The sequence below is a fragment of the Erigeron canadensis genome, chromosome 3 (genome assembly GCF_010389155.1).
Source record: "Erigeron canadensis isolate Cc75 chromosome 3, C_canadensis_v1, whole genome shotgun sequence".
Classification (NCBI taxonomy): domain Eukaryota; kingdom Viridiplantae; phylum Streptophyta; class Magnoliopsida; order Asterales; family Asteraceae; genus Erigeron; species Erigeron canadensis.
In genome coordinates, this window is record NC_057763.1 from 5,269,156 (window position 1) to 5,289,375 (window position 20,220).

General features: G+C 35.1%; 2 protein-coding genes across 2 annotated transcripts; both read right to left on the reverse strand.

The window, feature by feature from the left end:
• Window positions 1-11,731: 11,731 nt before the first annotated feature.
• Window positions 11,732-12,566, reverse strand: LOC122594139. The gene has a single exon (XM_043766612.1). The coding sequence runs from the start codon at window positions 12,340-12,342 to the stop codon at window positions 11,845-11,847; it is 498 nt and encodes a 165-aa protein (XP_043622547.1). The 5' UTR covers window positions 12,343-12,566; the 3' UTR covers window positions 11,732-11,844.
• Window positions 12,567-14,570: 2,004 nt separating this feature from the next.
• LOC122592379 (glycosyltransferase BC10-like) lies at window positions 14,571-19,559 on the reverse strand. The gene is made up of 11 exons (XM_043764593.1): window positions 19,257-19,559; window positions 17,955-18,475; window positions 17,780-17,878; window positions 16,493-16,593; window positions 16,331-16,402; window positions 15,959-16,049; window positions 15,763-15,843; window positions 15,469-15,528; window positions 15,258-15,380; window positions 15,137-15,175; window positions 14,571-15,037 (listed from the first exon to the last, which is right to left on the reverse strand). The coding sequence occupies exons 2-11, from the start codon at window positions 18,336-18,338 to the stop codon at window positions 14,906-14,908; spliced, it is 1,182 nt and encodes a 393-aa protein (XP_043620528.1). The 5' UTR covers window positions 18,339-18,475; window positions 19,257-19,559; the 3' UTR covers window positions 14,571-14,905.
• Between the last annotated feature and the right edge of the window lie 661 nt (window positions 19,560-20,220).

The window sequence follows — 20,220 nt, forward strand, 5'->3', positions numbered from 1 at the left end:
ATCTCTCTCATCAAAAGAATTGAGCTCAAGCATACCAAGAAAGTGTGTCAGCTGCGAAGTGATAACGGTACAGAATTTATAAATAAAGAATTGGAGTCATTTTGCAATGACACTGGCATTTCTCAAAACTTCTCTTCAGCTCGTTCTCCAGAGCAAAATGGTGTAGTTGAAAGAAAGAATCGCACGTTGATTGAAGCTGGAAGAAGTATGTTATCTGAATCAGGTCTTCCAACCAGTTTTTGGGCTGAAGCTGTGGCAACTGCATGTCACACCCAGAATCGGTCAATTTATGTCAAAAGACATAGGAAGACTGCCTATGAAGTCCTAAGGAATCGTAAACCAAATATTGGTTATTTCCATGTATTTGGTTGTCCAGTTTATATTCTTAACGATTCCAGTCAGTTGGGTAAGTTTGATGCAAAGGCTGACGAAGCTGTCTTTGTGGGTTATTCAGATATCAGAAAGGCCTATAGAGTTTATAATTATAGACTCCAAAAGGTTCATGAGACAATTCATGTCACATTTGATGAATCAAATGAAGCAATCAATAAACGACCAAACCTTGATTTATCTCCAGTTGTTCCAGTTGATTTTGGTGCATCTGATCAAGTTCATCAGTCAGTTTCTACACCAAAATATGTTTCCAGTCATCAAGACTTGGAACCAGTTGCACAGAAGAAAAACTCCAGTGACACTTCATTTTATCCCTCCACCAGTTTTAATTTACCACAAGAACTGGTGATTGGATCTGATGTTCCTGCCACTCCAATATCAGAACCAGTTCAGACTCAAAGTTCTCCAGTTGATGTGCCTTCAACTGAAGAATTTCACGATGCAAATCGTGACCTCATTGACTCTAATGATGATATTGAAGAAGTCTGGACTGATCCTCCTCCAGTCTCAACAACTGTGGAGGATCCTCAGGTTACTTGCACTGATATTGTTATACACCAACCTAGTCAATACACTAAATGGACACAAGCTCATCCAATTGAGCAGATTATTGGAGATCCAAGTAGTGGGGTTCAGACTAGAAGAGCTACAAGTGAACAATGCTTGAACGTCACCTTCTTATCTCTAATTGAACCAAAGAAGATTGACGAGGCATTGGAAGACCCAAGCTGGGTAGAAGCAATGCAAGAAGAGCTTATCCAGTTTGAAAGGAACAATGTATGGGAACTTGTTCCTTGTCCACCAGGGTTGAAGAAGGAACCTATTGGAACTAGATGGGTTTACAGAAACAAGATGGATGAAGATGGAAATGTTGTAAGGAACAAAGCCAGATTGTTTGTCAAGGGTTACTGTCAAGCAGAAGGTGTTGATTTTGATGAGACTTTTGCTCCAGTTGCTAGACTTGAAGCCATACGAATTTTCTTGGCTTATGCAGCTCATCTGCAATTCAAAGTCTACCAGATGGATGTCAAAAGTGCATTCCTTAATGGAACATTGGAAGAAGAAGTGTATGTTAAACAGACTCCAGGCTTCATTGATGAGAAGCATCCTCACTGGGTATATATGTAGATGCAGATTCGTTGTGACAATCGCAACATAGATTTGATTATCGTTTATGTTTTTAGGAACTTGTGTGTAATCATTTAAATAAGAACTTGTGTTGATATTTAATGATTACGTTTGAACTTCAATATTATATATGTTTAAGTTTTATATTGTATTTGTGTGTTATATATTGTTTTGCAGGTACAAGAACATAGAATCAAGGTTTATAAGTGTCGTAGAACACTTAAACGGTGATTGGATGTTATGTACGAGTCAAACGAAGTCAAACAAAGAACAATGGGTCGTCCCTCGTGCTGACGTCATCAGCATGTAGGAACAACCTCGTGCTAACGTCAGCACGAGGCAGATCGATTGTTTATTGTTTCGGGCCTAATACGTACTTAAGGCCTAAGCCCACACGATCCAATACGTAATTAGTATAAATACAAGACCTAATCTACGAAATTAGGTTAATGATTTACGAACTCTTGAGAGATATTCACGAATTTATGAGCTAAGGTTATTTGTTCCTTCGTGTGTTCTTTTACACAAACCACAAGCCTTGTGCATCTCCTTGGGTTGGTTAATTGCTTATTAATCAACAAAAGGCAATAGCAATCTAGTTATCTCAAGAGGATTCCGTACTCTTGACATAACGAATCACGTCTTATTACGATCCACGCAACAATAGGGCACCTTACAATATAGACTGAACAAAGCATTGTATGGTCTTAGGCAAGCTCCCAGAGCCTGGTATGACACTTTAACCAAATATCTTCTAAGGTAATATCTTAAAAGGTTTTCTAATACCTTGTTCATCTTAAAAGAAAAAAGTAATATCTTACTGGTACAAATTTATGTTGATGACATTATATTTGGGTCAACTGATAATGCAATGTGTGAAAAGTTTTCAAAAATCATGTCTATTGAATATGAAATGAGTTTAATGGGAGAATTAACGTTTTTCTTAGGTCTACAAATTAAACAAACCTCGGATGGTATCTTTATCAACCAAGAAAAATATGTCAGAGATTTGTTAAGAAAATACAAATTTGATTCAATCCCATCTAAAACCACACCTATTGCAGCTCCTTTAAATTTGGAGTCTGACCCAAATGGAAAACCAGTGGATCAAAAAGAATATCGAGGAATGGTTGGTTCACTGATGTACTTAACTGCAAGTCGACCAGATATAATGTTTGCAACATGTTTATGTGCCAGATTTCAGGCTAACCCAAAAGAATCACATACGCATGCTGTTAAGCGCATTTTCAGGTACCTAAAAGGGTGCCCTAGCCTTGGTCTTTGGTATCCCAAAGGCTCAGGGTTAGATCTAATGGGTTGTTCAGATTCAGATCATGCAGGTTGTAAGATTGATAAAAAGTCAACAACTGGAGGATGGCACTTCCTGGGGGGAAAACTGGTGAGTTGGACCAGTAAGAAGCAGACTTCAGTCTCAATGTCAACTGTTGAGGCAGAGTACATTTCTGCGGCCAGTTGTTGTGCCCGAATTCTTTGGATCAAAAACCAGTTACTTGATTATGGTATGAAGTACTCAAGAACCCCAATTTTTTTGTGACAACACCAGTGCGATTGCAATATCTCACAATCCAGTGATGCACTCCAGAACAAAACACATTGACATCAGGTATCATTTCATTCGTGACCATGTTATGAAAGGAGATATTGAAATTCATTTCATTCCCACTGACAAACAGTTAGCTGATGTTTTTACAAAACCTCTTGATGAGAAAACCTTTAAACATCTCATCAGCGAACTAGGCATGTTAAATCCTCATTAAACTGGTAAGGCCCTCCAGTTGAGGATGGTTCAGGTGATCCTTGATTGGTTGGAGATTGAACGCCATGATGTACTCAAGAACCAGTCCTTGATCAAATGGATCTCATGTTTAGGAGGAAAAGACTCAAAACATTTTTCTTACTAAATTGCTGTTGCAACTGGAGAGTTCTCCAGTTGAAACTGGTACTGGAGTGTTTCCCCAGTGTAAATGTTTTGTCTCGTCTTCAAACTGGAGGTTAACCAGATTTTCATAACGGTAAGAATACTTGGTCAGTTGTGTGACACGTGATAATACTCGAGTGTACTAACCCACTCACAACTGTCACTTGACGTGTCATTACCATGTTGTAAAAGGATGTACTTTTATTGGGATTGTGAAAAGTTAGTGGGCGAGTGGGTATATAAGCCATCGTAGCATTTAATGCTGACACTAGGAATTGAATGTTTTGGCTCAAAATTCAAACTTATTTTTAACAAAATATCTAAAAGTTTTGATTTTTGATAATAAAATATTCTTTTTAATATTTGGGATTGTGAATCCAACTTATAAATACCCTGTATTTACTTTCACTTATTCACTTTCATTTCAGATTCTTTCATTCAATTCCAATCATCAACAATTACTTCTTTCTCTCTACTTATTATCAAAACCCTAATCATCAAAATTCCAATCGTTTCTTTATTTATAATCAAATGGCTCCCAAATCTTCTCACAGCAGAGACATTAATTTGCTCAATGTTCCATACAATCCGTCTTCTCAATTAAATTGTGCACATGGTGCCCCTGAGGCAAAATTGATTAAATTGAACCCTAATAATCCCATGGCTAGTTTGAAAGGGGTTCAAACATCCGACTCTCTCATCGGTAGAATACAACATTTTCTTCTGGATTCTCCCATTGGTGCGACCTTCTCTCTTAATCCACACAAGTTGTACCATGACTACTTGTGTGAATTCTGGTACACTACACAACTCACTGATGACTGTTCATCCATTTCTTTTTCTCTCAAGGATGGAACAGTTGCGTGTACCATCACAGCGGATACTGTGAGAGATGCTCTGCATCTCAACTACTGGAGGGAAGGTGAGACTCCAGTAGTCATTTCCCAAAACATTAACTATCGCCAGGTACTCCTTGACATGGGAAATAAAGAATGTTTGGAGAATGGGGTGCTGAAAACCAAAGGTGCCATGACATTGAAGGGACTCACACCCTCGTGGAGATACTTCTTCATTCATCTAGTGGAAAGTATGGGAGGCAGTTTAGGTGGGCTTGACCAGATTAACTCTACCCAAGCAGAGATGGCTTACTGCTTGTGGAATGGTCTTAGAGTGGATTTTGCTGAAATTATTTTCAGAAGTTTTGTGCAGAAGTTGAAGGATAACAGGGGATTATGCATACCCTTCTCCAGATTCTTGTCTCTGGACAGTGATGCTTGTCACAATACTCAGTCACTTTACACTGTCCCAGAGATGCTTAGAAACTTGGACTCTCTTTGCTCCTCACCTGGAGAGGTCCAGATGCCAAGTAGAATGCAGCTGGCATTCTCAAAAACTGATGCACCAGTCCAAGGTGAGTCAGAAAGACTACTGGGTGGGCCTTAAAATAATGAGGGACCCACCCGTTCGTCTGCTGGTACTGTGACGATTGCCGAACCTGGGCAGCAGTCTTTCCCCACCAGCTCCAGCATGTCAGTTCCACCAAAATCTCACCCTGGAGACCTCCCAACAGGTGTCCAGGTAGTTCCAAAGGCAAAACGTTCATCAAAAAGGCGCCTTAGGAGACTGTCAGATCATGCCAATGATGATAGTACCATTGCCAACCCTCCAGCCTCTTCCCAAAAAGATGCTGGAGACAGTCAAAGGGATGAACTATAGGCAACCACTTCCGAACATGCTGCAGGAGGAAGTGGTGAAGATGTTATTGGGTCAGCCCAGCCCAACTTAGAGTCGGTGACAGCACTTAACTTGCAGATCCATACTTCTGACACACTTGTAGCACGAACTGACGAAGTTTCTGGTCATTCACAGCCAGAGATCGAGGTTCCAGACTCTATGGCCCATGATACTACAGCTGAGGATCGAGCAGTTGTGGTTGAGGCACCAGTGACCTCTTTCCAGGGAGAAGATGCTTCGGCAATGGATCCCCTAACTGGTGAAACAATCCAGGCAACTGGAACTGGTCACCAGGAGTCTGAACAGCCTGTTCAGCCACCCCTATCATTCATGGATCTAGGCATGAGTATGGGTAAGTTTCAGCTTGAATCCTCGGATTCGGATGAGACACATTCTGACCAGGAAATGGCTGATGCAGCACCTGATCAGCTTCCTTCCTTTTCTGGTCAACCCCTAGATCTACCAGTTTCAGTTTCACCTTCTAACTTCTCCTCACTACAAGAAATTCCTCAATTCGCCTCAAGACAACTCCTCTCTTCCATGAATGTGCTTAGAAATAGACACATTCTAACCCCACCGTCGCCGGCGTACATACCTGAGCATTCTCAGCCTGTACGTCAACTTGAATCTCTTCCCCTTCTTTCTTCAACAATTCCTCTTGTTTCACCTGGTGCTACTACATCTGGAGGATCAACACTTGTAACACCTCCTCTAGTTGTACCTGTAGCGTTTCAAACTGGTCCAGTGACACCTGCCCTTCCGTCACTGGATAGCCAGTTTGTCTCCTTTCAATCTGATATCCAAAACCTTCTTACAAGGGTTGAGAATATTCAAAAGGTACTTGACAAAAATACCAAGTCCCTCTCCAGGTACCAGAAGGAACACATTACTAATGTCAAAGTGGTTGACCTGGGGATTAATAAGTTCTCTGCAAATGAGGACTTGGTATTTAACAAGCTCAATGAGTTGGTAAATTCCTCCAATCTACTTACAACATCTTTAAGGGAGGCTTTTGCACTTACTCAATCTGGAGTCACATCATCTATCACCAACCTGCTGAACACAACTGTTAAATCTTCAGAGGTTGATTTGCACGAACTTGAAAGACAGGTTAAGGTACTTATTGAAAAACCTGGTCTGGATGTGATTGAGCTTGGCAACCAGTTGGCCACTTCAGTTGGTCAAAAGATAGAAGACACCTTGGGTGCTAGAGAACAACACTTTATGGAAAGGGTGATATCTGAGATCACCAAGACTGCAGCGCCCCAGGTTGATCTCACTCCCATTACATCTGAGATCCATCAGTTGAGGTGCAGTCTAGATACTCTGGCCAGCAAGGTATCTGAACACTCCACTGCAATACAGAATCTGACGACTGAAGTTGGCAAAACAAAAGATGAGGAAGTGGTGAAGAATGTTGGTACAACTGGGCTCTCCCTAGATGAGTTGACTATACTTAAAGCTATTCAGGCTGGCCAAACTGAAACAAATGGCAATGTGTTGGTTCAGTCACAAGAGGTCAATCATCTTTGGAAGACAGTTCGTATGATATGTGGAGTTTTCAAGGAGTGCAAGACCATGGGATCATAGCAACCTCTAGATCGCTTACCCTCCAGTCCTTCAGATTTTGATGCAATTAGAAAAGGACTAGAAGCTGCCAAGGGGGAAAGAACTGTAAACATTCCCAGCACTCACATTGAAACTCCAAGCTCTAGTGTTGGAAAAGAGTTGGTTGTCGCTGCCAGTACTGATGCTAGTATGCAAGTTATTGAAGAATTTGGGGATATTGGTGATAGGGGAAGAAGGATAAGGGCAAGGCACTTGCAATTGATGAATCTGCCCATCCGGCCACTGGTATACCCTTATTAGAAACTGGAGATCCTGATCAGCTTCCTCCAGTGACTGAATCTGACAGCAAAAGATTGGCCAGAATTGGAAATGCAATTAATGAAAGAAAGAAACAAAAGAAGGCCAACTTGCTCGTCTCAAGGGTTCAAATGCAAGGATTAGGCATACTTGATGTTAATGATGCTAATTTGTTAGGCACCTCACTGGAGCAATACAGGAAGGTCAAAAGTGACCCAAGGATAGTGGGACTTGTGAATGACATGATTGAAGTCCATCTGGACAAAGACTATCCTGATGATGAAGCTGAGCATGATGCCAAAAATTTAAATATATCAGTGGAGAAGGCAAAGGAAGCAAGAACTGAGGGGATTCTCCAACGAACTGAGCAAATATTGAAGAAGGTCAAACAAGTATTGAAACCACCCAAGTCTAAGAGCAAGTCAAAGCCTAAACCTTTGTCAAGGGATGCAAATTTAAGAACTTGGGTGGAACCCAATGAGCCATCTACTGAAGATATTCGAGCTGCTGTACAAAAACTGAGCACTGATCAAACTGGTCAATGAGTCTGACGCACGTGCATACTTAAATGAAGTTCTCCAGCGAAGATATCATCCAGGAAAAATCAATGAAATCAAAGTTATAATCAAACCTAGAGGAAGGCAATTTGTGGTAACTATTCAATACTTCAAGGGACCACAGCTCACAACTGAGAATCCAGATGTTCATCAATATGGACATTCTGAACATGTTAAAATGTTAAATCTGCTGGAGGCAAGGCAGCACAAGAATAAGATTGAGAAGGGATGGGTTTATGTACTTCAAAGTCTGATCAAGTTCAAAGAAGATGTTGAGAAAAGATTGAACTTTAATCTTGAAGATAGACAACCCATCTCTTCAGTTGCAAAGAGAAGAAGAAGTGGTGAAGGGCCATCAGCTTGAGATCTTCTTCAGTTATCTGTTTTGTAATTTTATCTATTGTCTTGTAACTTTTGTAATTTTATCATGTATATACAAGTTACCAGATTGTAACCACAAGATAGATAACAAATTAAATCTAACAAACAAAAAACAAACAATCAAGGCATTTAATGATCTATAAAAATGCCTTGGAAACTAGATTAGATTTAGTCACTCAATTCTCTCAAGTTCACACTTGTATAGTTACAAAAAGTTGAACAGACTTGGCAATATTTCAAGACAAATAGGGGAATTTGTTAGAACCAGTTTCGTCCAAACTGGCCAGTCTCCAGTTGGATCTGGAGACCAGAAGATTTGTCCAGAAATATATTGAAGTCCAGTTGCAACGTACAGTTTATGCAACTGAAGACTTCCTCCAGTTGAGATTTGATCAGAACTAAAGACATTCCAAGTGACGTCAAAGACAACAAATGGAAGATAGATAATGACAATGGCAGCGAAGCCCAGTTGGCATTCTACTCAGATCGAAACTGGAGAATATCAGTTTAAAGCCTTTACAATGCTTTACACTGTTTACGAGGAAGACCTTTTTGCTTTATGCAGCTTTATACAGACAATATCATTTGTCTATGATTAAAGTACAAAAGTGCATAAAGCAGGTTAGATAAAGTAATGTCTTGACTTACCTTATCAAGCATTTCAAAGGAACTCACTTAGTTTCCTTAAATGCTGTCAACCATATTTATACGACAAAGTTGGATTCCCAATGCCAACTTTGTCTATAAATAGAGGTCTTTGCACAACAAGAATATAACTTTGCATATTCAGACTTTTGGAATATTTTTGGTGTACTTGTGCAATATTCTCTCAATCGTAAAAGGGAACACTTCACAACTTTAAGTGTTTCGATTGTTAAAAGAGAATTTCCTAGTATAGATCATTTGTATTTCATAGGTTGTTAGGATATTTAATTTATGTATTATCTTGGTTCCGCAACAACCTTTTATTTTATTTAGTACCAATAAATAAAATACATTTGAAAATTACAACTTGGTCTCACCATTTCATTTTAGTATACTTACTTACTTATTGCATTGTCTTCTCTTTGTCACCTACTAAGTAATCTATTCAAGGACTTGGTATACAATCACTGTAACTGGTCGTCTCCAGTTCAGTGTTTATATTGCAAAGAACTTTCACCATTGACATAGAGGTGTCTTTAGTTAGTACCATCTCTTGAGTTGGGACTTAAAGGTTCCACAGGACGATTGGAGATGTTTTATCACTCGAATCGAATCATGTTTATTCCAACATAACATACTTGTATTTAACAAAAATATAATAAATGAAATAGTAAAACGCGATAAATATAAAATAAATAAATAAATAAGTAAATAAAATATACTTTTGGTTCCATTCAAGTTTTAAGCGGTCCGTTTTTTATACAAAATTGTAAAGTTCAATAAAGGGTAAAAAAAAAAACGATGGGTTTTATTTCAAGTTTTTGGTTTTTCCAGTTTAATTAGTTTTATATCTATTTTTCGGGTTTTTCTTTACCCCTGAAACCATGATATATACTAGCATAACATGCCAGCTGTCGGCCTTTTGAGTTTTGAGTACGATGGGTATGTTTGACAAAACTAGCTGGTGGTTGGTAGCTGTAACTGTAAGTTGTTAGATGTATTTTGATGTTTGGCATAATAGCTGTAGCTTTTAATAAAATGTGTAAAATTACCAAAATACACATTAATAATTATTTAATAATAAACATTATATACATACATATCATATCATATTTAAAGTTTTTCCTCAAATAGTTATATAAAATAAAAACTCAATGTGTTTCTTACTTATATAAAATACATAAAGCTTTAACTTCATAAAAACTAATACCTTTAAAAAATATTAAAAAGTTTTTTTTTAGAGCTTTTAGAAGCCACAGGCGATAAGTAGCCTCTCATTTATGTTTATATTGGATTGGATATATAAAAGGTCCATTTAAGTATAGCATGAAGCGGGGGAAAAAAATAGCATAAAGCGGAAGAATCTGAAACATTCGAAGGTCACTTAAGTTATTAACACACCAAAAGCTTGTAGCTAGTCGTTAACGCTAGCATGAGTAGCGTTTAAAGATGTAGCTTTTTGTAACAATTGAAAAGCTTGAAGCTCTTCTTACCAAACACAATTTTTTAATAAATATGAGTTTTTTCTTAAAAACTTAAAGTTTGAAGCTCCTAAAAGCTTGCTGCCAAACATACCCGATATAAACAAAGGTTAGCCGATTGTCAATCGATAATGTAAATGTAGATAACATAAAATATTTACGGATGCCCTTTTATTATGGATGCATGATCAATTCTTGTTTAATATTAAAAATAGATAACATAAAGGTTTATTTGACGAATTTGTCATTGAAAATTCGTTATTGTAAATGTAGATAACATAAAATAGTTATGAATGCACTTTTATTATGGATGCATTATCAATCGGTTTGTGAATTCAAAATATTTTCGTAATTAGTTATGTGAATAAAATAAACGAATAAATTGCCTGTAAGCAAATTCCATTCATATCCATATCCTCACTAATCCACCCGAAGACACGACGATTAATAGGGGTAAACCCTGACCCATCAGTCATGAACCTGAGTATACCCAAACCAAACCTTCATAAAGAGACTTAATACCTATGTCCCCTAATGGTTGAAAATGAGACCTATTGTAAGGGGATACTCTTTCAACTATTGAGCTAAAGCTCAAGGATATAGTACATTTACTAAATTCAAAGATTATGATGAAATGTGCAAATAATTAATGCGTGTAATTATTGAGGGAAAAAACTCAGTTGTATTCCGATCCTCCGATGAAGGTTTGGAATATGGGGAGACCCATGTTCAAGGCCTGAGGGGGCAAGACTTGCATCTATTAATCGTTGGATAGTTTGACAGATTAATAAGAGTTTTCCTCCTTCCATGGTTTTTTAAAATTTCGAATAATATCCTACCTGAGAGATGTAGGTGCCAATGAGTGGAATGAACAAACTCTCACCATTTTGAACGTTTCAAAAAAAAAATATACTCTAAGGGTCAAAATTTTGTCTTATTTATTTATTTTAATACTTGTTTTACAATACTCAACCCCTATAAAAAATAAATTAATAAAACTTACTTTTGGTTCCGTTCAAGTTTTAAGGGTCCATTTTTAATACAAAATTGAAGAATTCAGTTTTAAAAAAAATAATAATAAAAAAAACGATAGTTTTTTATTTCAAGTTTTCGGTTTTTCCAGTTTAGTTTTATATATCTAATTTTCGGTTTTTTCTTTACCCCCATGATCCTAGCATAACATGCCAGCTGTCGGCTTTTTGAGTTTTGAGTACGATATACACAAAAGGTTAGCCGGCTAAGGAGTTGTTATCATCGTCCATTGACATTATTTGCGACAGCTACCTTTGATTTAATTTGAATATTAAACACATAAAAAATCATAAACCACAAAAAATGATAAACTCGTTTGAAACTATACGTTTTGCCATATACACTCGTTAAAATGTATAACTTGTTTTGGACCTGATATGAACCTACACCATTGCGTAAGACAAGTTTAAATAATTGTCGGGTTCAAGACTAGTGTTTGATCACTAATGATTGGAAAATGATTAGGAATTTTTTTAAAAATTTAACAATAATCATTAAAAGATTAATGGTGACTTGGTGAGTAGCGGTTGTATCGAGCACTTGAATTCAAAGACATGAGAATAACAAAATATATATACATTCGAAAAACAAATATAAACCAATGACTTTCTATTAAATGTAACTTTCTTTAACATTTTTTTCACAAACTATTTTTCACAAAAATCTAACAGCATACATTGCTTTGATACTAACCTTCTGTAATAGTATCCAAAATCGGTTTCCATTGAGGCGATTTAGGCGAATTTAACATGCCCTCTTCGTTATCACCAACCCGGCGGTCTAAACACTTGTTTATGCTTGTAGCTTGTGGACTACACAATGGACTAGCCACATAAGGACATCTTGGGGTCAACTTTGCAGGACATTTACCAGTTTTGGCTATGTTTGTAAGCTTCCTAGTTAAACAGGTCAAGTCATCTGGAGACGTGTTAAATCTAAGGGTCGAATTAGGGAGTACAAAATAGATTTGACCGGTTTGAAGTTGATGGTCTAGCTTGAGAGGAATTAAGCCTTTTTCGAAAATCTCCATCGGAGTACATAAAAAGTGTGTTGGGAAGTTGCTTATCACTTGATCAACCGTTGCAGGATCTTCATAGTCTTCTAATAAGCCATTCATATGGACTACTCTTATGGTATTGATTTTCACCTCCTTTTTCGATTTCTTGGATGACAAACAAGCACCCATCTTGCGTAAAGATACGTGCTATTCTGTCTGATGAGACTTGAACCCACAACTTTTTAATCAGGGTCGATGCGGCTATAAGTATGTAGAGCTTTGGTTCTATCTCTATATAGAACACACGCTCGCCTATAAAATTTTGTATAAAAAAGATTGCGTGTATAATCTTGGAAATATATATAGATGGAATTAGATAAAGAGTTTACTTGCGAAATGAAATAAGGAGATAGTTGTGGTAGAAGAGACAAAGCGGCCAACTACCAATTTTAAAGCTTTGGGGCTTCCGTTGCTTTTTTGGTTGAAGTGATCTTTTCGTTGTAAAGATAGACCATTTCTATCCGATAAATAAACATAGTGTATAATTTACTCAATTAAACCATTTAAAAAAAACACGTTCAATCTCATATGCAATTTAATAATAGAAACTTTTTTCTTTTCTTTTCTTTTTTTTTTGGCAAAAAGCGAAAAATATATTAATCACAAAACCAAATTACAAACAACACTACTTATAACCATTTGGACATGCCCAAATAACTATCTAAGCAATGAGAAAAATATGTTAAATATGTTACTATATCTGTCCTATTTTAACTGGTCAAGTCTTTTTCTTTCGACTTTGACCATAAATATCTTTGTTTGTGTTATATATTAGTTGATGAAAGTTACAATAATGAAAAATACATTTGAAACTCAATATATTCATATATGTTATATCAAGTGTTATATAACACGAACAAAAATATTTACGGTTAAAGTTGAAAGAAAAACACTTAAAAAGTTAAAGTATGACACTCAATATGGAACGGAAAGAATATATAGTATCTAAATCTAACTTTTACTAACTTAAGGAAAAAACCACACATGTTTGTCACTCCGGAAACTCGGACACAAAACCTATGTGTAAAAACAAAAAATGTCTCTTTACAATTTTCAGGCAATTATCAATTGATTTGTACTTCAAGCAATTATCAATTGATTTGTACTTCATTGACTCTTATAAGCATTTGATGCATGGCTTTCAAAAAAAAAATTTACATTAACAATTATATGGATACTGAAACTTTTAGATTGAATTAAGGTTAAATAAAATATGATTTATTCTATTTTAGTGATCTTGATAAAACAAAATTGGAAAGAAACTAGCAAACAAAGTTAGTTGATCATATTGATATTTGTAAATTGTAATGTAATGACTATTTTTTTAGCGTTTGTTTTTGGTCAGAATATGTTTACTCCATATGAGGTTTTTATACCCATTGAGCAGGATGTTATTGCATTAGTTCACAGGGAAAACCCCAAATAAATCGTCAAACGGCACGATATTTATGGCATTGAATGACATTTAGGGTAAAATGTGCGTCTCTTTAAATTCAAATCCCGATTGCCCAAGAACAAGCTTTTATTGGAGTTCTATAGTGTAATGACTACTAATTCTAGTTTTTAGATAAGAACTTCTTTTTAGACAGTGTTACACGCTTGACACACCCATACACGAACCTTGTCCATTTTCAACGAGGACATGTGTAGATGGCCATGTCATAGGCTCATAGCTAATATTTTATAGACATGTTTTCATGTGTAAATCATTTTCTATTTCGACTAATAATATTACCTCCTAATTTGTTGATGTGAACAGTGATTACATTATTACCTCCTAATTTGTTGTTGTGTTAAATCTAAGTTTTAAATGTATAACAACATTGTTTACCGACGAATATACAATCTGTTCTTGTTTAATATAGCAAATAAGTCACTCAGATCTATATTTGTGTTTTCCCGTTGGTAGTGTTTTTGCAAACATTTTTCCACTCCGGCTGATAGTTAAGTTCTTAGCAGAGTACATAATTTCTTGTCTCTCAATCTCCGTTAAACATAGCTATTAATCCTGAAGGAAAACCCCTTTGAAGCTCAAGTTTGTCTAAATCACAATCTATATTCTATACTCAATTAGATGATATCTCTTTAAGATGGAAAAATTAAACCTTAAAGGTTACTTCTCATTCACAAACAGGCTTTTAACAACACATTACTTCTCATTCAAAACTAGCACGTATTCGCACAATGCGATAGAAATAAAAATCTTGACTAAATAAGAAACGTATTACTCAATACATAATCTATTAGTATCTGCCCAAAGTTGCAAGACCCATTAGCTCTGTTGCCCCAGAAGCAGTTTGGTATATTAGATATTTTGCATATCTAAAATTTAAAGAGTTAAACAGCCTTGGACTATCTTTGTGAAAGAGTATAAAATCATGTCATGAATTACCAAAAAAGTCGATCCCATAAATCATACAAATATGCCCAAAATGAAGGGTAAAAATTAAAACTGTAACATATGAACCTTTTTCTCTCATGCCCTTCTTCACTATTAACTCGAATGTTTCCCAACTGTTACTATTAACTCAAAACATCAAAAGTTTCACAAATGTACCCTTAAACTCGTAAAGGTAACAAATGTACTCTAAGCATTTACCATCATCTCTCTGTAAAATAAGCTTTACAACAATGTGAAAATGGGTCGAACCAAACGCTGTTTGATCCAACAAAAGAATCAGATGTAAGAATCTTATGTTTTAGCTGTGTAGTTTGAGAAAAGGTCTATCATGCTGTCTAGAGTCTCTGGTAAGAATTTTCTGGCAAATAAGTAACATGGCCGATTCACCCCGTTCCACATACAAGGCATGATCATGGTTTCTCTCTGCACAATTTGAAGATATATTTTAGCCTATATGAGCATATTTCTTTTTGAAACCATAAGTGTAAAAAGAGGGAAATTAGGGAGAGTACAGGCCCATACCTTTTCTTCACTCGTAACATGAACACTTTCAGTAATAGACTGCAAGAGTAACACAACCAATATGAGTCAAAATTCATTTATCTAATAATGTATATGTGTATCTAGAGTAAGGCAGTAATACCGTAATATTTCTGATGAGTTGTTCAGTAATATCCTTTTTCTCGTATGATTTTGGATGCCACTTTTGTTCAGACCAGTCAACATGTGTAACCGACCAGTTTGCAATCCCATTGGGATCATGCATCTAAACATTCACAAAAAATACTCGTAAGAATCACACCGGTTTTTAAACTAAAAAGTTGGGATATAATGGAACCCATGATTATACTCACATGGAAAAACGTTGGCAGGTAGTGTTCATCGGCATAGCAATTGACTCCATCCATACCAGGCTGTAGTATAAGAGACAAAAATGATGCACATCAGATATCTAAATAACATGATTCAAGACTTCGCATGTAGAAAATTAATCATTCCAACCAAGTCATAGAACGTAATATATGCTTAAACAAGACTATCAAGCATCAAAAACACATCTAAAGCTATATTATTAAGGCAAATAATTTGACAAAAAAGAAGGGGTATCCATTGGCAATATATAAAGCAAAAAGTAAATAATTCCTCACCCTGCAATAATCTCGGAATTTTGAATAATAGAGACTATCAGCCATAACTATGATTGCATGTTGGCGCTTCATTGTGAACCACTGCACAAAATTCAACAAGGCTTAATTGACAATAAGGACGAAAGTTCACAAAGAAAAAGAAAAAAGCTAAGTTATTGATAGATCTAAAAGCACCTCTAAGGCTATATGATTATACCTGAGCACCCTTCCTGAAGAATTTCTTCTCAACTTCGGGTAACATGTGCTCAGAGTACCTGCCACTTCCATGAGGACCAGGATCCGTGAAGCTGGAAAGAACATGAATTTATGTCATTTAAGAACGGGTTCTGAAAGAGTAAAAAAGCATCAAATTGTCTACATAAAGAACATTATTGTGTTTTTTATGAGATACCCAAACCAAAAGAACCCTTACCTAAATGAGATTAATGTTGCTGCATATTTGACCAGAATAATTTCATTTAATGTTTCAAAGGTAAGTTCAAAAGTAATAATAATATTGATGTTTAGAACAGAACATATTTTTTTTAAGGCTAGAACAAAACATATTTGACCAAAGAATTATAAATACCTGTCAATGAAGCTGATATTTGTGTACATGAGATAGTTGTACACATAGTCAAAATCACGCAATGGTACACAACTGAAACAGGCAAAAGAAACAGAATATTAATAACAAAATCAAATGACCAAGAAACATCAGAGAGAGAGAGAGAGAGAGAGAGATTTTGACCTGTCGGAAAGCAATACAAAGTGTTGATTATCTTGGTCTTTTAGTGCATTAGCCAAAAGCCGCTTCTCTGCATCCACCATTGAAATTTTGCCCCAGTCTACCTGCACAAAAGATTCATATAAGTATTTCAAGATAACAAGCTCTCCAACTACAACTAGGTTCTTTACGGAGGTGTGGTGTCTCAAATGATAAACTAATAGTAGAAGTAAACATTTTGAGTCCATAAATGTGTTAAAAGAACAGGGAAATGAACACTTAGGGGGGTGATCAAGTCCATACCAGACACAACAAAAAGGATAGTTTAACAGTAAATAAAATCGTCAACTTACCTTAATGCTTTTTTTATTATTATCTGATAATTGAAGGGTTTAAAAATCAGTTTCATACCAGCTTCAACAAAACTGATCATCTAAGGGTAATAGAAACTTTACCTATTTAGCCATTTTTTTTAACAAATATAATACAACTATACACCAATTTCACCAAAGGTCCTCCTTTTTCCACGTAGCATCCTTTTGGTCATTTTAACAGTAAATTCCTTGAAAAACTTCAATTTATAAGTACTAATAATAGTCCAGGTTTTAAGACTATCATTATTCGTGAACTCTAATTGAGATTGTGAAATACAAAATTAGTAAAAATAAAAAATTCCTTGCAAACTCTATCAATCTAGACTTAAAAACAATCTAAGATTGTGCCATCAATCTTGTATCCTCATTGGTGGATACTTTTATTATATTTTATTGTATACAATTAGTTATAAATCTTATTTGTTTTTCTTTAATATCTTACATTTTATAACCTTTTTATAAAAATATAGAAGCATAGTATTCTTTATTTTTCAATTGCGAACATTTTGACATAAATTTTATTGAAAACGGAGCTATTTAAAAAAATGTTTATTTTTTGATAAATCATTTTAATATATTAAAAAATTGGTTTAGGTTGGGTTGTGGATGGGAGTGGAAATTTGAGTTAGATTGGGTTGTATAGGTGGAAGAGAGATAAATTAATTTTTAATTGAAAATCGGGTTGGATTGGTTCACTGATGTGGGTAGTCTAACAGCATATGTACATCACCGTCACAATCGGCAACTAGTTTTACTATACGTCATTGTTTGATTTTAGTTATTCATTGTCACTAAATGACTTCAAAACGTACATCCAACAGAAGTCTCACTTGAAATCCAAAAACAAAGAGAACGAAACAAGACAAAGAGGAATGGCACTGAAAGCAGTTAAGAAATGTACAGATAAACAAAAAAAAAAAAAAACAAACAAACAAACCTTGCCACTTCGAATTTCACGATTGAAAAAGTAACGGCTAGTGTGGACTGGTTTATCTCTGGATGCATGATGATAGACTGAAAATCTACCTTCATGGCCCTACATACGCAGAAAGCAAGTGTCAACAATAGCATCTACGGATATATCATCTAATAGCCAAATAAACGTCTTCTACCTGAAAAAATTTGTCCCATAACTTCTCAAAAGGTAATGATCCGACGCTCAAAAACATGAAAGCAATCTTGGGATTTTTGGACTCAATTGGAGGGGTGTTCAAGATGCTACTAATAACCACTTGTGAGGCAATCTCATCATCACTTAATACTCTTACGGAAGGTGGAAGCCAACTAGAAATTGTTTGACAACTAGAAGCTGAGAAGATATAGCAGGCACCAGAGGTTTGAGGTGGGTAAATGTACGCAAGAACTAAAAACAAGCAGACCAATGTAACCAACACTATTATCCAAGTTGGTTTCTTTAATTGACCACGATGGCGATGCGTGGGCAAGATTTGTTGCATGTCTTTCATGCCTAAACGCCACGCCTTTGATAACTTCATTTAAAGTATACTATGCAAGCATCACACGCTTAAATCCACAAGATTAAGAATCCTTTTTTTTTCAATAATGAGTAACGAGCCCAAAACTATAAAGAAACACCTCACCAAGTAACTTAAAAATCAAGATTTATCCAAACCTGAATGACAAAAAAAAACTAGCATTATCAAATCCGTCTGATCCTGAAAGCTACATCACAGCAATTATTGTTATTACAAACACTAATCATATAAAACAGTAACAGATCTCTAAATCAATAAAAACTATTCCTTTTAAATCGTGCAGAAAAAAAACTTAAAATGTAAACTGTTCTAATCCTAAAGATGAAAGATAGATCAGGCAGCATTCTTGACAATTATAGTCTAGCAAAAATCACGTACAAACGCAAACATAGCCTGCTGTCGAGTATTACAACAACTAATGTAAATAAGTTCAATTAGACCAAAAACCTTTTATAACCTATCACCCCCTTTGAAGCATATAAGATCCTTTTAAGCAACTGGAATCTTGGAAAACCAGCAACTCAACAAATAAATAAGATAAATGAATATATACATGAAGCATTCTAGAAAGCAACTCATATTTCCTACAACTTTTTATAAAATAAGTCAAGCCTACCATATTCTAAGTCAACGCGACCAAATCTACACTCCAAACACAAACATGAAACATTCATGGGATTCAAAATCCCTAATTGCTACACGCAACACACACATGTATTTCCATACACACATACACATACATATACATATATATACATATAATTCAAATGTAACACATGTTCTTAAGCAATGAGCAAAAACCCAGATATAAAAATCAAAACTTTACACAATTTATCAACACCCATTAACTCAAGAATCAAAATCTTGGAACTCCAATAAAATTGGGTTTTTTTTATATAAATAAATAATTAATTATACCTGAATGTTAAATCTTGAATGAATAAAGATCTCTCAAATGGGGATTTAAGATCTGAAAAACCCACAAATAAAACCAAGACAAAGATGTGTTTTTGTGTGTGTGTGTGTGTGTGTTTTGTATATAATTGGATTGAATTGAATTGAATCAAGTTGAGGGAATGCGGGGGTAAGTTGATTTGTTTTAAATCGATATAAATAAGAGGCTGTGTGTATATATTATTGTTCGTGATGATTGATGCTGCGTGTTTGAATGTTTAGCCGGCGATTTATGAGACAAATGAGTTATTGTAATTACTATGTGTTAAATGTTTTTCTTTTTGTTTGTATTTTTGTTTCAATTTATAAAAGGATATATTAAATAACTCTTCAAGATTTTGACCAATTGTATTTGGGTTATGAGTACTAAGTCGCATAATAACTTGTCAACCTTCAATATTCAAAGTTTGTTTGTTCATTAGTTACTTTTTAATATTTTGGTTTCTAGATTCAAGTTGTAAGTTTTGCAATTTGAACATAGAGAGAAGTTCTCAAAAGGGTTAGTATTGGATATTGGTATATTGCAATTGGAAGGGTCTATAATTTTGCAATCTTTTTATTTTTTATTACAATAAAGCACAGTTGCTCTAATGACTTATTGACCAATTACAACTCTCGATTTCTTAATGTTGATTTTTGTTTTCAATTTTAACTTTAATTTACACTTTTTTGTTTTCCATCACAGATTTACACTATTTACCCACTAATTTTAATATGTTCTATCATATATCTATATATATATATAATTATAAATAAATAAATTAAATTAAATGTAAATATATTGAGATTTTAATAGTAATTATACTATTTAATTTTATTTTTATTTTAATATATACTAAAATACAGTTGAACTAATGACTTATTAACCAATCATATCGCTCGATTTTATCAAATTGACTCTCGCTGATGTCATTAATTAGTTTTTTAC

What these genes read in the sequence shown, in the direction of transcription:
- LOC122594139 (XM_043766612.1), bottom strand. Translation starts at nt 12,342, where the DNA reads ATGGGTGCTTGTTTGTCATCCAAGAAATCGAAAAAGGAGGTGAAAATC.
- LOC122592379 (XM_043764593.1), bottom strand. Translation starts at nt 18,338, where the DNA reads ATGAAGTTATCAAAGGCGTGGCGTTTAGGCATGAAAGACATGCAACAA. An exon ending in TCTTCAGGAAGGGTGCTCAG is followed by an intron (nt 15,844 to 15,958) that starts GTATAATCATAT and finishes AATTTTGTGCAG; the next exon opens with TGGTTCACAATGAAGCGCCA. An exon ending in ATGTTACGAGTGAAGAAAAG is followed by an intron (nt 15,038 to 15,136) that starts GTATGGGCCTGT and finishes CAAATTGTGCAG; the next exon opens with AGAGAAACCATGATCATGCC.